This window comes from Oxyura jamaicensis, chromosome 7 (genome assembly GCF_011077185.1).
Source record: "Oxyura jamaicensis isolate SHBP4307 breed ruddy duck chromosome 7, BPBGC_Ojam_1.0, whole genome shotgun sequence".
Taxonomy (NCBI): Eukaryota; Metazoa; Chordata; class Aves; order Anseriformes; family Anatidae; genus Oxyura; species Oxyura jamaicensis.
Window position 1 is genome coordinate 32,625,525 of NC_048899.1, and position 17,563 is coordinate 32,643,087.

The 17,563-nt window shown below is 42.1% G+C and overlaps 1 protein-coding gene across 2 annotated transcripts in view; it reads right to left on the reverse strand.

Annotated features, from left to right (window-relative positions):
* Positions 1-4,253: 4,253 nt before the first annotated feature.
* TMEM163 (transmembrane protein 163) overlaps positions 4,254-17,563 on the reverse strand; it is a 93,254-nt gene continuing 79,944 nt past the window's right edge. For both annotated transcript variants that reach the window (XM_035331873.1, XM_035331872.1), the window contains 3 exons: positions 10,299-10,410; positions 6,789-6,930; positions 4,254-5,384 (listed from right to left, as the gene is read on the reverse strand). In XM_035331873.1, the coding sequence (XP_035187764.1) occupies positions 5,324-5,384; positions 6,789-6,930; positions 10,299-10,410 (315 nt within the window). In that variant the 3' untranslated portion in view covers positions 4,254-5,323. The remainder of the gene's footprint in view (positions 5,385-6,788; positions 6,931-10,298; positions 10,411-17,563) is intronic.

Consider the following 17,563-nt stretch of genomic DNA (forward strand, 5'->3'; position numbering starts at 1 on the left):
TGAAAGTTAGACTAGTACAGAAAGCTGTGACTATCACCTTGGGCTTGTTTTCTTTCCCCTTTTTTCCTATTCTGATTAATGACCCACACCACTAGTAATCAATAGCATTAATCACAATGTCAGGCTGAAGCAAGAATGTGAAACGCCTGCAAGGTGGGAGAAGGCTTCTGATTTGGTTTTGGACATCCAGCTGCAGATCTTTTTGCTAGCTGGAATGAGGATCTTAGTGCATCATGACTTAACGTGATGGTTTTCTGCAGCAGGCTGCTGGCTGTGCTTCCGAAACAGCCTTAGAGCACCCTCTCTGTGGGGTGCACTATCTGAATATCCCTCACCAGCCACTCCTTCCTATGGACATTTCCTTGGCCTATTTCACCTCAGATTAAAATAGTTTTTTTTTTTTTTAAAAAAAAAAAAAAAAAAAAAAAAAAGGTTCTGTGTTGCTGTTCAGCATACCACAATTCCCAAGTGTTTGTTAACATCAGAATCAATTAGCAGAGGACACTCCTCGCTTAGTTCTGGATATTCTGGGGAATGTTTTCTGCTGCATTCCCCTAATTATTGTTCAGCTCTGACATTATAAGAAGACATCTGTAAGATGGCAAGCAGCTGGAGTCAGATGTGCTGCAGTCACGTAACAGAAAAAAAAATAATGTATGAGCGCTGGAACTTGGAATAAAAACCACACGTGTTGTGCAGCAGTATTGGAAAGAAGATCACTGGGGGAGATTAAATACTAAGTGCTTTAACTCTCACACATTTAGACTGGTTTCAGTCAAAATCCAGCTGGTGGAGAGCCTACAGATGGAAACATTTGCAGTGACTGCTTCATGCTGCTCGCAGAAGGCTCCCCTCACGCTGCTACTTTCCACTTCACGTGCAGCAGGCCAGCTGACTGCCTAATGATGCTCCTAATTTATGGTTGTACTTGTCGGGACTTGCACATTTTATGACTCTGCTGATTGGGGGGATTGCATTTCACTGATCTCCTCACAGTAAATCTTTGTTGCCAAAAAGTTGGGGGTGTTTGCACTGAGCAGGCTCCGGGTGTGAAGTCTCACTTCACTGGAGCCCTCAGCCTGGGGGACCAAACGTGTCGCGTTGTGCACAGCTGTGACGAGGGAACCTTCAGAGCAAAGTGTGCCAGACACAGATGCAGGAATGGCAACACCATCTCTTAAAGAAATTTAGAAATTTTACCGCAGTGCAAGGCTTTGCTGTTCTAGCAAGTAACGGATGGTGCTCGCAATACGATCAGTGCAGCAGAGCTCTGAAGCACTCAGTCATGGCAAGCCCTCTCTCAGCTTTGATTTTCCCCCTCCAGAGCAGGCAGGAGGCAACGTGACTTGCTCCGGGCTGTGCTGTGGGGTCGGATTCTGCTTGATGGCTCCTTTACTCCTTGCGGTGCGCTGAGGTGAAGGGTGATGGTCCCATGGGGCCCAGTCCCGTAAGGCCCGTGTCATTAAGACGTGAGTTCTGAAAAGTATCAGAGTTGGTGGCAAGAGCGTTAGCTGACAAAATGGGATGTGTCCTCGTGAACCAGGCTTTAAACATCATAGCCCTTGTGTAAAGGCTTGGTATAAAACATACTTTAGCCTTCTTGCACCTGCTTTCTGTGGTGGTGGTGCCACTTCTGGGTGTACACGTGGTGTTAGGGTCTTCTCCTCTCGCATGCTGCCGTAGCAAGCAGCCGTGCTGGCCCCAGTGAGAAACCCGCAGTATCAAACAGGTAACAGTCCCTCTGCTGAACGGCAGAGGTGAGCATCCAGCTCCCGAGCGAGGGAGGAACAGCAGGCGAGTCCCTTGGCTGTCTGCTGGATGGTTTGAATATGCTCTGGGTGCGTGACCCAGGCCCGCAGGAATGAGTTTCTGTGCCACTTTCTGTGCGCTGCTCCTGCGCAATTGCGGGTGCCCGGTGAGCACGGCGGCAGGCTGCCTGTGTGTGTGGTCACAGCACCGCTTGGCGGCAGCGCTCCCCCCAGAGCAGCAGCAGCCTCCTGGAAGCAGCGCTGAGAAACGAAGGGTGCTGCGAGCACAGCCAAACCGCTCTCCGACTTGCAAGTCCTGGATGGGACAGCTGCAGAAATGCATCCCGGGGACACCTCTGGGCAGCAGCTCCGGTGCTTCCTTGCCTCTGTTGCTGCAGAGGCAGCTTGCTCAGTTATGGCTTCCCTTCAAAGCTAGAAGTGGACTAAATCAGCACAGGATGCTAACTAATAATAATAATAATATAATAATAATAATAATAATGGAGCTTTTAACTACAAAAGGAATGTGATCAATTTCCATTATTTACCAAGGGAGGTATTCAAAATGTACCACGTGCCTACCTGGCATATGCAAGGCATGGCTTGGGCTTCAAGACTGCAGCCGCTGTAATCCTTGCTGGGAGAGTTTTTGATAGCTTCCTTCTCTGCTGAACTCCAAGGCAAATTCAAAGCCTCTGCTCAGATTCACAGTCACTTTCAGGGATTAATTTGCAGCTCTGAGTTTGGGTAGGCTTTAGTGTGCCGCTTGTGATCACCAAGTGAAATATTAAGCGGGGCAGTGCCAAGGTTCAGGGGATAGGATAGGATAGGATAGTTGGAAGGGACTTTCAAAGATCCTCGAGTCCAACTGCCTGACCACTTTCTCACTAAAAGCATGTTACTGAGAGCATTATTGTCCATATGAATCCTGACCACTGGCAGGGCTGGGGCATCAACCACCTCACTAGGAAGCCTATGTCAGTGCCTACCCTCACAGTAAAGTTAATCTGGTAAGAAAAAAGATGAAGTTGTTTAACCTCACCTTTTCCAAGGTGATGTAGCCAGAGTCTGTACTTACAAAACATCCTCTAAGTAAGAGGTGTGAAACTTCATTGACTCAGCTTCTACCTTTGCTTCATAGAGGAACACATCTGCATAGTCCTGTGCTCAGCATTTTAATAACAGGCTTCTTTAACATTTGAGCTGGACACTGGTTGGAATGTCTTACGTGCTTTCAATGGTCTACGACCATGTTGCCAAGATTACACCAGGAGTTAAGTATCTTGCCACAACCAATTTTACCTTCTTGCTTCTCTTCTGAAGCAGCTGGTGCTGGGCTCTGCTAGAAACCTGCTGCTGTAGGGCACAACCCCGTGGGGCAGCACTGTTAAGAGGTCCCAGGTGTCAAGTGTCATTCTAGTGACTAGCAATGGGACTGGAGAAGAAACAAAACCCCTGGAGAGGTGGAGAAGGGTAAACAGTACAAATAGAACTAAAAAACGAAACAAAACAAAAAGCCATGACACGTGTAATACAGGTATGTTCAGGCTATGGTTCTATGATTGTGATGCTGAAGATGCTTGGCAAGTGAGTTCAGCAGCACGAAGTACCCGTTTCCTGGCTCTCTTTAGGGAACTTGGAGTTAGAGAAGAAACCCAATGGAAAAACATAAGGATTAAGCAAAAGCATAACAAATAAGGACCTTGTGCATGAAGAAAGGGTTTTGGGGTGGTACGTGCTATTTAGAAGTCCACCTTTTGTACAGTGACAAATCCTCTACACTAGGTCCTTCTGGAGTTCTTGCTGAATGCATTTATAAAGGACCTCCTTTGTCTTGTCAAATGTTGTACTTCCACCTTACACTGCGTGCCATGCAATGATGTCTAACATCACCCACAGACAGCCAGGCATAAGCAGCACCACGATACCGTCACTAACGATAGCATAAAGTTTGTTTACAACCATTTATACAAACTTGATCGATCCGAGATCCATGGATACCAGCTATAGCAGCAAAACAAAATTCATTTTGCAGTAACACATTATTTTCTGTCGTGTTTCAGAAGGAAGGGAGTGTCACCTTCTCAGCGCTGCACGCCTCACATAGGCGCTGTCAGGCCAGTGAAACCTCTGGGGTCTCTCCCTACACGTATCATTAGGCGTTTCCTTTTAATAAAGATCCTTGAGAACCTGGCTAAGAACTTGCTAAGTGACATATGATGGGAAATATGGTTTTAGATAACACAAGGTGCCAGTAAACAGTCCCCACTTTACTTCAGTCACTAAACTACTAATTGTAGGTCTATTGTCATTTGCATAACCTATTGTAGAGTAGCTAGAAATGGGAATTTCTAGCTACTTGGCTACTTACCATACATAGTCCTATTTCAACCTCTACAGTGGACTGTCTGCTATTTTTTATCCACCTTTGATAAACAGAAGCAACAATACTGTCTCTGTGCTGTGAAAGCCAACCTGAAATATATAAAATAAAGAGAAAATGGATATAGCCAGAGAATCCAGTTTAATAGGCTGCTATACAGGAAGACTTTGCTCTATGGTACATTCTGGAAATAGTTTTCAAATGTTACTTACAGGTACTGTATAAAATAGATACCAGTTTTATTGACTATACATCAAGATTCTTTGATAATTTAACCTGCTATTAAGTAATACATAAGACGTGTGATGGAAGGTGAGCAACACTTTACAGAACAATCTAAGTCTAATAAATAGATCTCTATCTCACCACCAGGTTGAGCCACTGCTGTGTCATTGTCAGACTACAGAGCAACCACAAAGTCACACACGCTGACACATCTGTGCAAAGTACAACAGAAGATGAGAATCCCATTCCTCAAGCAGCTCCTCTTCCTTGCAGGGCTTTTTGGCTTTGGTCTGTACAGTAATACTGCGTGTGCTTGTTTGGTCCATGCAAAGCAATGGATGGTGTCTTGTTAGGAAAAAATAGAATTTAAATTGAGGAGGGATAGTTTCAGTTAGTTTAGGATTAAAATGAAGTACCTCTCTGCTCACAGAAAGGTTTGCAACTGCTCTTTCTGTGGGTCTATTTAAAAAGGGCTGGAAGAAGTAGCTACTCAAGTGTTTCAAGCAACACAGCTTTTGGTGTCCACTCTCTACACGGGGTACTCTGTTAGCCAAAGAGGTTAGCAAGGCTTGCACTTCTGTTACAGCACATGTTGAGGAAAATACAGGCTGGGGAAAAAAACAGGATCTGAAACTGGCACTTCTTTACCCACAGGTTTATCACATCATTAAGAACACTTTCACTCTAGAATATACAACATGGCAGCTGGGTTAAAACTGCAAACTGCATGTTTTCTATTTTCACAGGAATCGATAGCATACTTGACAGAAAAATGCTGCTGTTTCGCTGAATTGCAAGCAGTGTGCACATATGCCGGTTTTACAGAGAGATTTCCCATTAAAACAAACTTTAACAAAAACAGACCACGGGAAACAAACCGCATAGTTAATAAAATACCATTGGCACCACTTGCCAAAATGCATGATGCTGTAGGTCTACAGTCCTTACAAAGAAGAGGGTGTGAGCTTCACTCAAACATTTCGTAGTGGCGCGTTTGCCTTACGCGGGGTACCATGTCAATGAGCAGCCTGCAGGGGAGAGCACAGGAGTGGTTATGTAGAGACACAAAGGAAGGGCCTAGAACTGGGGGGCTTTATTTAATTATAAACACAATTTTATTTTATAAATAAAGAGAACTCACATGTCGTAACCCTTGACTTGCTTTCTCCTGATCAGAATTAATTCCACCCCAAAACTGATTCTGCCCTAAAGGGAGTCTAAAACTTTATGGAGATGGTGTCACCGTTAGCAACACAGCTGCATTTGGAAACTGAAATGCACAGCAGCAGTCACTTCTGGCTAGGGAAGATGGGGTTTTAGTGGCAGAAAGCATCTTGTAGCCACCTGATACCCACATGGCTGCTGTAAGGAGGTCTCTAACCACCCAGAACTGCAGCAGTTTCAGCAACTGGAAAAAACAGGTCGGCTGCTAAAACAGAATTCAGTTTTATCCTTTGTTTTCTTCATTATCCCTTACTGTGTCTTGGTGACACAGTGGCTGAGCTGACTGTCGGGCAGAATGATGGCACGGATGTAGCATGAATTTCAGAGGCTGTACGAAAGGTTTCCAGTGCTGTTTGGTACATTTCAATATTTGGGTACTGATTTGCTGCTGCAGTTTTCCAGAATAGCTAGTTCCACAATTGAAGTAACAGCAATTATAATGCTTTTCCAAGAATGGTATTCCCCATTAAAATGTTAATCTAGTTTTCCAAGGTTAAGGGGAAAAAAGCACACAGCTTCCAGAGGGCTTACTGCAGCCTAGGGCTAGTTCTCAACAGTGGTGACTCCAATTAAATAGGTCGCTGCATCTCCCCTTTTGTCTTATGGCAGAAAGAGAGATGAAAACACAAAACCCTTAGATTCCATGCTGCCAAGGGAAATTGTGGCAGTAAAGGAGCATGTGGCAGAGCTTCACTTGATCATACTCTATTTCTGATGTCATGAGTCAAGAAATCATCTTGCAATTTAGTGGAAACAATATTCTTCGAAACACAACTGGCTAACCTTCAGAAGTTGCTACAGGGTCAGACAAAGAAAGAAATGAGAGGTAAGATCATTCTTTAAGCTTAGGCTTCTTACCTTACAGCTATGGTTTTGCTGGAAAAAAACAGTGCTTAGAAGTGTCCCATAAGAGCAGCATGGAGTGATCTTACCACAGATTTGTATTTTATTTTATTTTTTTAAATATTTCAAGGCCAAAACTCTAAATTCATGTACAGAAAATTCTTCCTTCCTACTGACAAGACACGGACAGACGGTCTTTTGTCCTTTTTCCTGCCCTGTGCTTCAATATTGGCAGCTAGTCTAACAAAATCCAGTGACAGATTTTACAGGAGTTACGCTGGCATTTAAGAGCTCTAGCTTTTTCCATTAACCAGACAGCCCATCTGCAGTATATAGAGAAATACCTGCTAGCCGAAGATACTCACTTGATCCCATAGGCAAATATTGTTAGTCCAATTAAAACTCCTATACTGCCATCCAGAAACCAGACAGAAGAATTGTGCTTAAATACTTCTGCGCTAAGAAGGATGGAAAATCCCATTATTCCACCTACAAGAGAGTTGAAACCTAGATGGGGGGAAAAAAGGGGAGAACCAAATCTCAACAACCTCACATAATGAGACGAGGTCACCTGTGGGGAGAAAAGCCATGGTTGCAGTGGTACCACCAGATAGGGCGAGGACCCGTGCACAAGGTGACCCAGGGCATTTCTGCACAACAAACTTCAAACATTTGGTGTCTGACCAGTGTTTTGTAAGACCTCTGTCACTTGTCAGTTCTGATTTAAAATATTTTACGTTCATTTCCCAATACTGTGTCTTGATGGAGTTGGTCCCAAATTTTTTGTTCTTTATTGGGTTCCAAATGATAAATTCCTTGAGGACAAATGAAAAAAAACCTAACTTGATATAGTCTATGCTGTGTCATGAGCCAACTCCAGTCAGCTGCTGCTTACACTGATTGCCCATTTTTTTCCAGTTCTCCATGTCTGCCAAGAACCACATGCATGGCACTTACTCCTGAATGTCTCCTTTGATCCAGGCCTCTCACATCCCACCCCTACCTAAGTTGTATTATTTTCTTCTGACAGATGTAGACAACTTGACCTTCTATAGCTGACCTCGATAGCTGAAATACTTGTGCAATCCGTCCGTATTTTGATTAAGATGCACCAGATTCCTGTCAGTGGGTATTTAAGTGCAAAGGAAACCCTGGTATGGAAAAGCACGCGTTACCTAGCAAGTCTGTGGCAGAATGGAAAGCAAAAGTTTTCAGGCTCCCAGACCCGTGAGAGAAGGTTTTGGGGCTGTTGGTTGGTGTTTTTTTTGCTTTGGTTTGGTTTGTTTTTTTCCCTGTGGTAGTGCATTCTGCAATATAGATCACAAAACTTTCACATAAGTGCTTGATTACTGCATTAATTATACCATTCTAGCTAAACCAATATGGACACAAAGCATTCGAATGAGATCCTGATCTTTTTTATTCCCAAGCAATATAACTTGTACTGTTCATACTTGTCAATTAAATATGGTGTGTGTGTATAAATATATTAAGTATAAATTAACTAACTATATATTTAAACCAGTGTTAACTCCCCTGCTCCAGCTTAAGTCAGATCCCATCAACATGATATGCAAAAGGCAGGAAATAATAAGACATTTTCTTGCTATTATCAGCTGATGGTTCCAAATGATCTAAATGCTACTTACAAAGGAAATTGTCCTCTCTTCCTGACTGTCCTTCAGTCAAACCTTTATTTGCTGGTGCAGCAGGAAATCAGGTAATGGCTGCAGGTATGAATCCAGATGCCACATCCTGTGCATAAGGCTCGCTAGCACAGGACACAACAGGTGGCTAAATCTGGGAGGGAAATGGGTATCTAAAACCTACAGGAAAGTTGGGTGACACTACCTGTTTGTCTCATCTCTGCACTTGTCCTTTGAGATGGTACAAAATTCAAGATAGGACAGGGCTGCATTTATTATCTGAAAGGCCGTGAACTTTTGCTATACACAAACTGTATAAATAACATTCTGCCTTATCAGGATTAAAACGTGATGGCTTTAATGAACTATTGTTGTAAAGGCCTATTCTAAAACATTTTTTTTTTTCTAAGAACAAATATCCTCAATAGAGGTCGACGTGTATGACAGAGAATCTGAAGTTTTGGAAATAAACCTATTTTTCAGGAAGAAGAATGTATGCTCAGCTTACTCAGAACAGTTTGCTGCTATACAGCCAGTGATCACAGGAGGTAAAACAGCAGGAAACAGAAAACACTAATAAAAGAAATGCAAGGGAGTGTTAAATCTGTCTCAGACACTGAATCACATTGCCTCCTCCTAATTGTTAATAAACCAAGTGTACATGTAAATATTTTTTGTGAAAGAAGATATCTATCTACACATGGTAAGATCAGCCTCCTACATTTTCTAAAATAGGTCTAGAAAGAAGAAAATAGAGATAAAAAGCAGAATGAGTTAATTGTATACTTCATTCCCTAATTTTTTAATCAAAGGATGAGCATGCTCGAGCTCAGAAACAATATAATTAGCACAAGGATGTAATTATGGGCAAAGTGATTTCTGTGTAATATAGGAGACCAATTCGGAGCTAAAGTTATACAGGATTTTTTCAGCTAATGTTTTGTCTGAAAAAAAAAAAAAAAAAAAAAGAAGTTGATTGTTTAAAAAACAGGGCACCTTTTTTAAAGGGAGGGTTAGTCACTTGCCTGCTTAGAAATAGTTCTAAAGCAGTCAACACATCTCACTTACACTCCAACGCCAAAGGAAGTCAGACTCACTGGTCTAGTTCCCAGGATCCTTTCCAGAATCCTTTATGCAGGTTGCTGATCTTTTTGTGTCACATAAAAAGGAGTCCGTAGTAAGGAACAGGATCACTGAACAACGCAGTCAACTGGGAAAGAATTACACATGCAGGCAGTAACTTAGTCCTAACCCCCTGCACTGCTGTTTTGATTTTTTTTTTTGCTTCTTTTGTATTTATAATATAGATACTCACAAAGCATTTATGTAAGTGGGACAACATAAAATATGAATACTCATGTTATCACACATCACAAAAAAAAAAAAAAAAAAAAAGTAGATTTAAATTACTCATACTAAAGCAATTATATGTATCCCTAGAGAAAACTGAAAATTGAGTTTCCTTAAAGTGAAATCTTAGTGGAGGAAAACAATTTATATCCTACAATCTCCGAATCACTAACACTGATGTGTATCCTTATGGAGCATTTCAGGCTGCTGCTGTCAAAACAGCAACAGTTGGGCACTACACAGCTGCACCAAGGCCAGCAGCAGTGAGGTCTTCCCAGCAGTGTCTGAGTTTCACCTTGTGACAAACTCTGGCAGGGGGTGGGACAATAGGCAAAGGCATTGCTTTCCATGTGATACCTTACAGGCTCTACCAAGCAAGCGGCAGGAAAAGAACCAGGGTGGCAAATTACATCTACGGGGGCAGTGTGCATGATGGCTGATTGCTGCTGAAGACAGGGAGGCATTTTCTGCAACAGACTTGCTACATACACACTGTAGGCATGAGTTTGTTCACCAGGTGTAGGCAGCAAGGATAGGTGTGACTTCGCCAAAGCTATATAAATGGGTGTCATAGCCCCACACTGCAGTCTAACCTCTGACACACACCTCATTGATTATATGCTCTCTCTATACATGTATTATTGCTTACTATCTATCCATTAACTGACTTCCATCAGATAAACCCATTTCAGCTAATGTATCTACGTAAGATTTCAGTGGTACCACAGATTGTTCTGGTTTGGTTTGTTTTTCCCAGTGGCCTTCTCATTTTAATACTTTCCCAGAGTTGCCCTTGTGCAGGGGGTCACTAGTATCCTCCGTGTCTGCACCATTCCCTGGGGAAGTCTGTAAGTGCAACAGGATCATCGCCACACTCACCGTCAGTTATCAGCGCTCTGCTTGTAAGGACCTTTCCCAGCATAAATTTGATTACTGCCAAAACAGTGCAAAGGATGCCACTTAAAACGGAGACGCTATACAGAAAATCATCCTGAAAGAAAAGACATCAGGCATTAGTATATCTTCTGGTCCTGTCCTACATATTAAATGACAAATAGTACTAGTTAATATGCAATTACTTGCGCCACTGAATTACACAACCTGAGAAAAAGATTTCCTGAGTTATTACTTTCATGACAGCCGGTGCTTTTTCTGTTTGTACTACTGTCAGTAATTGCTCTTGCAAACATAATTAATGATGGTTCCAAGCAACACATTTTGAACGGACCCAAATTCCTCAGATTCAGATTCTATGCCTGCTGGGCTGACTGCAGACTGCCTAGTAATCTGATGTCTAGTGCAATCAAACACAAAGGCTCTGCATGCAGGATAAAGACTGAGAGCAAAATCCCACTTACCAGGTCTTTGTTGATTTTTCTTTTTTAATGTGAGAAATAATGATTTTATTCATTTCTGAGTCTGCAATTGCTTTGGTTATGTTTGGTTTCCTTCTTACGGTAAAGTCTGGTCCAAGCTACAGCCATATGAGTTTTGCTACTGATGTGCAAAATTAGGTTTAGCTCTTAGAAAACAAATTTTCACCGGGCTTTCATTTCAAAGCTACAGAAATATCCACATTGCTTAATTTGAATACATAACATGAGCTCCCTAGGCTCCCCTGACGGAAAGCTGAGTGTCTATGTAGGGCAAATTTAATCATTGTTTAACATACGTTCTCTAAGAGGTCATCTGCAGGCGCCTACCTCTTTCCCCTGACTATGTTGTGTTCAGCTGGGGTGAGCAGAGCCACTCCTGGGTGCTGAAACACTGGCGCCACAGCAAGGTGCCCAGAAGGGGTCCCTGTGCTTCCTCCCCAGTGAGGTCCATCAGCCCGCGGGCAATGCAGCAGCGCTACCATGCCTGCCTGCCATCTAACCACAGAGCTTTGGAATAGATAAATTTATTACTCTTAATAGAAGCTTTAATTTAAGCTGTTGCAACATCAGTAGAAATAAAGGAAATAGCAAGAATATTTTTTTTAATCTGCAGGTCTAAGTGGGCCAGTGCCACTGGGACCCTGTTACCGAATAAAATACCCTGGCAAAAATCCCCATTGATAGTAAGCACTGTCATCATGATTCATCATCACCTCCATCCATTTTCATTAGTTCAGCAGCAATTCAACACCCAAAGAAATCAAAAAAGGGTTTTGAAGGCTGCTTAGGAAGATACACTGGGAACTGGATTACTAATGTAATGTGCTCACATCCGCAAAATAATTAATTCCTTATGTTTTCCTACATTTTTTAAAGTTGTATTTTCCAAGTCTACTTCATTCTCTGTCAGCCGTGAGCTCATTCTCCCTAGTCCTGGCACAGTATTGAACAGCAAGACGAAACGCACTGAGGGAAGGGGCACAAAACAGAAGAGGTTAGAACACAGAACTAAAGCAACTGGGTAATGGTAGGAAAAAAGGCATTTGTGAAATTATTTTACCAAAATGACTGGTAGTTACCCAGTCAGTTTTGGAGGGCTAGGAAAATACTGGGAATGTTTGCTTGAAGTCAGCCCAGCCAGTAAAGCTGGAAGCTTCCAGAGGATCTGAAACAAAAACAAAGCTTCCAAAGGCTGGATAAGTTTGCAAGAAGCTCCTGTTAAATTAATGCTTCTAAATGTTGTGCTTCTTTCTCAAAAATGTAGATTTACCATGCCCAACGATTTAATTTTGATAGTTTGACAAATTCTGATTGGTCTTGCGATTGTAATCTCATCTAAAATTTTATGAAATAGTTCATCTGATGTTTAATATACGGCGTATGTGTAAGACTCCAGAATAACCTAAAGCAGAATGACATGCTCCCTCAACCTAAAGACCACGGAGTCTCTACCCTGAGCTAGCAGTCAGAGTACCGTTCTCATGCCATCAGACAGAAAACAACTTTCCTAGAGATGAGCAAGTTTGTTTTCGCTTTCTTTGCAATAGTAAGCATGGCGAGCAAACCTGCTCGCTATCCCCTCGAGTTTGAAGGACTTGAACTTTCTTTTTTCCCTATAGAATCTCGACCCAGCTGGTCACCAGCTGATAGGAACTGCCTTTCATCAGTTATTGACCCTGAAAAAAAGTAGTATATACTGTGATCAAAATCAGTCTAACAGCTTTAGTGACAGCCAAGGCAACTTAAATGTGATACAGGTTTCTGAATAAACTCATAGAGTGAATTTATGAATAGGCTTTTTATCAAGGTTTCAGGAACTAAAAAGTCTTCTTAAGTTCTTTTTGTTTAACAACAAGAACACAAGCTCATTTTGTTGCTAATACTGAAGCGACCGGATCAATCATCGCTCCTTTGCAATCACAGTGGACATAGAAAGAGAAAATGGTAAAAAACCCTGCTCTTAATGCGAACACCTCAGTAATTTCTTGCTTTAGACTGTGCAGAATAGACTTTCAGAAGATTCTGTTATCTCTTTTTGTCTCTCTAAGCAGTATTTAAAGAATGATCGTCGCTGTTTTACACAACAGCCACAAGGAGGCGGCCGATACCTCAATACAAGGCGAAGAGACAAAACTGAAGGGAAAAAATCACCTCAATTCACTTTCCTCAGTCCTTTTCCACGCTTGCTGGATCTCCAGGCACCCAGCTGGAAGAAGCAGCGTGAGGCTACGTGATGCTAGCAAGAAGGTTTTATAGATGTTAGAGATCAGCTCAAAATCCACGGTGAAGCCCAACAGCTTGGCCGGCACCTACAGCATGCTGGCTGAGCAGGTGAGGCAGCAATAGGGCAGAAATCATCTCTCTTGGGGGCTACATACAGGATCAGAAGCTGGAAGTGGTTTAGGAGAGCATCTGGCAGTGCTGGTACACCACCAGCCTGCAGGATGTGACTGCTACAAGGGGCTCCACAGATTACCCGATCCCTCAGGGCCGCCGGGTGACAGGCCTTGGGGCTGGCGCACCCCCCTTGCTGCAGCGCCACGGGGCCTGAAGAGTTAAGCATGTCATACTGTGGCTGTGAAATGATTCCCATTAAACTAACCATCATTTGGAGAAACGAAGATGAGAGAAGCCATAACGGAGTGCCAAATTAATAAAATAAACCTGGCCATCTGGCACCGTCTCCCTCAGGATCTTCCCTCAGTCGTGCCCTCTCTGTAGCCCTTGCCTGAGCATCTGACGGTCATCAAGAGCACGAAGCAAATCTAGCCAGACTCACTGCACACATTCCTGGTGTTATTTTAATTAAAGCAGCAGCAGCAAATTGGGACAGATGATAAAAATTTAAATTCTGATCATTTCCATATGATAAAGGCTTCTCAGCCTTGTAAATAAAGCTCTTTTCTTTTCCATTTCTTTTCATCATATTTCCTCATTACTATTACACTGTACATGAGACCTCAATTAATAGGCACACTTTATCTGACTAGATGGCTTCATGTATAAAACAGCAGTGTACATAAAGCTAGGTGCTCATCCTGGGCCGCCATCTCATTACACAGCACTATAACAGCTTCAAAGTCCCAGTTTAAGATTTTTTTTTTCCAAGATTTTACACCGTGATAGTTTCCCAAAAAAGAAAGCTTTTCTAGGATGCTTTCTTTGGTCCCCCAAAAAAGGAATAATAGCAGTCTGCAGGCAGCTATCCAGCACTTTACCCAAATGCATTGTCCCCACCAGTGCAGATGAGAAAAGAGGTCTTTAAAAACGTGACAACATTTCTGTCCCTGCTTTCAAGGATCTCACCAAAAGCAGCAGTCGTCTTATGGCTTAAATAAAATTTGTTGATGATGATGTTGTGACTTTGATCTCTTTCTGAACCTACTGTAAAAACTACAAAAAAGCTGCAGGGGATGCTTCAGTGCTTGGCTTAGTAGGTGGAGATATTTTAACACAATTCCCAGCCTAGTAACTGAATTTTAGCTGATCTGTGCTCCTAGGCCTTTCCTAGAATGTCTTACTCGTTCTGACCCTAATAATTTACCCATATTTCATACACATTATTTGTACCATTTTTTTCCATCTGTCCCTCATTTACAAACCTTTAATTTCCTCTTTTGGGATGTAGAAATGTTCTCATTTCACCCTAAGTTAAGTGTTGAGTAAAAAGGTATTTATTGGTATGGGAGGAAGAAGGCCTCTCCAGTGTTCCTCACCAGTGGTGACAACACATATAAAATTAAGATTAAAATCTGTATGTATGATCTCTCTGGCCCTCCTTGGTAGTTCACTGTACTGTAACCGCAGCAAAAGCTGCTTCTCTCCACCCTTCTGCCCCTTCTTAGCTTCCAATGTGAGCCTTCACCATCAGCCCCCCACCGTCACAGCCGGGAGCTGCTGGTACCACTTTTTCATCCCACTCTGCCCTACCCACAGAAGGCGGCCTCTCACCATGTCCCACCTCTTCTCTGCTGAGTCTTGCCCAGGAAAGAAGGGTTTAAAATGAAATGAGACCTCTTGGCTGAGGAGGTAGGGACGTATTCCTGGAACACTACAGCTGCCGTTGGCAAACGTGATGCTGTGACTAGCCCAAAACATGCCGGGTCTGTGCTGCTAAATACTGATTTTCCCCATCCCTGCTGTCTCACACATCCCCACAATGACCCCTTTTCAGTCCAGGAGTCCACTATCCTCTCCAGCACCCACCAGGGCCTGCTGCCACCCTGTTCCCTGTCCCCACCCCCATGTACCCTTGGCTGCTGCCTGTCCTCACCTCATCTGGGCATGCCGGCTGGCAGGGAGCACCTTAACCAGATTTTGGTTTCCTCCCCTTAGAGATGTTCCTAACACAAACACTTTTTTTAAAAAAAGTCCAAATCTCCACTGCACTTTCTCACAAGTAATAAATAGTTTATGTAATCAGTCTACAGGGAGCTTCTGGGAAGCCAGAGGGCCTACCTCACCAGCTAGCTTCAAAAGGGACAAGAGTTTTAATTGCTTTTCACTGTCAGAAAACAAACTGACAGCCCAGCGTCTGACTCAAGTAGCAGACTCTTCACATGGAGATACAAAGATCTATTATTAGCTCCAAAACAAAATTCTTATGAATGTTTAAGCTTGTATCCTTAGTGCTGAGGCACTGTGACAAAGCAATTCCACAGAGCAGAGCGCTGCTTCAGGACGAAATAAGGAAGGCACCGTGTGGTGAGAGCAGCTCGCAGGGACACCATGGCCCAGGACTGAGGGGCTCTGAATGCCAGGGCATTACCTGAGGTGATGCCGGGACTCCTGCAACAGGCCTTCAGGCCTCATGGATCACCCTCGCTTCACACTTTCCCAGAACTCCTCTGTTTTGTTTTAGCACCAATCAGCTAGGAAACATAATTAAATGGTGTTTGTCCCCACACTCGGAAACGTTTCTTTAGTGAGACTGTCACTTCTCCAATTAGGGGGAGACTGAGGCCAGCAATCCCTGTCACATAACCTACCACATGGCTGGCAGTCACCAACACTCACTTCGTATCACCACAGCAAGACCTGAAAACAAGGCTGTTCATCCATCACCTCAATTAGCTAGTAAGCCACAATTTAGGGAAAAAGGTATCATCTAAATTTCACATTTTTTTGTGTATCTGCAACATTCTCAGCAACCTGTAACAACATGTGTGTTTTAGCGTTAAATTAATTGTTAAAGGCCAAACAACAAACCATCAAACCACACCTACTATTACTGTAACAGTAACAAAACAGGATTCTGATGTATAATATATACAGTACTTTGGTTTGAACTTATATGCAATAAATTATATATATCTGAGAGACTGGAAGTGTATAGAGAAGTATGTATAAGGGCACGTACACATAAACACAAGTAATTGCTAAATTGCCATTGACCTATAATTCAGCTGATGATGTTGTTAAATATATTATGCATTTATTATAAATGATTGAATTTGCAACAATCTAGAACTCAAAACACTACTCTGTGCCACTCCAAGATCCCTCTTCAACTTTAATCAATAATATATGATAGAATTACACACGGCCTAATCTTATAAGGGATTTATAAAAGCACTGGAGGCGCCACATCAGATGTGCATCACGTCTTTTGTATATAAACTGATTACATTTTCCTTCTTTGTTTTGCAGGAAATATCAGAAATATGGCGTGATGCTTGCTTACTCTTGCAAAAAAGTGTCCTTTGCCATACTAATGAGGACAAATGCCAAACTGCATTGACATTACATGTGTTATACTATTATCTAGGGAAATGCAAGCAGTAACTGAATAGTAAATGGATATTGATTTACAACCCCAGGTGAAATTAAAAGAGTCACTCTCAGTGTTGCTGGGCTGGGCCTTTTTAGCCTTCTTAATAAACAAGAAATTGTCTGCACATTCTTTGTGGCAACAGTCAAGCTAAATCTCACCATTTTACACAAATTATATTTATTTTATTCAAGAATATATAGTGATTGACATGAGGAAGGTAAGGAGGTAAATGAAAAAAGGTTGTTACCAGAGAGATGTCAAGAGTTAACACTAGCAAATCCAAACCCAAAACAATGCTTGAAAACTATGCTTAATTTGAGTTTTAAACCCATTTCCCAATATACTAAAAAAAAAAATAATCAAGAAATTACAAGAATTTACCCCCAAATCTAAGCATAACGTCATCAATGTAATGGAATATCACTCCTCTTCCTTATTTGTAATGAAACATGTGCACCAAATCCTCAGGGTCGGTACTGGGTATGGATTTAGCTCTCTGAAACGTCAATAAAGGAATGGCAATTCCTTTTCCTACTGGGAATTACCTTATTATGGCCAACACTGGCTGGAGAAAAAATGCTGTGTGGAACAATAGGGGTAATATTCTGAATCCGATAGCTATAAAAAAATAGTAAATCACTTCTGAGCCATTACGAAGTGATTCTATTTTAGCTTCAATACTCAATATTGTAGGAAAAAATAATAATAAATGAAATTATACAATCTGAGAATGATTCATTTAAAATTAAGTGGAAGGGTAAACAGAATGAAGGTTTTATATTCCAAATGCCAAATGTTGATTAACTTAATGTGTAGGATGTAATGAAGGATTGCTAAAATTATCAGAAAGCTTAGTTCCAAATAAGCCAGAAAGGAAGAGCAGCTGGTCTACTTCTTCTAACAATTCCAGCATGTGTATTAGGAACAAAGAAAAAGACAAGAAGAAAAAAAAAAAACAAACTGATGAGTGAAAACAAATTTCCTTAGGAGTCAAG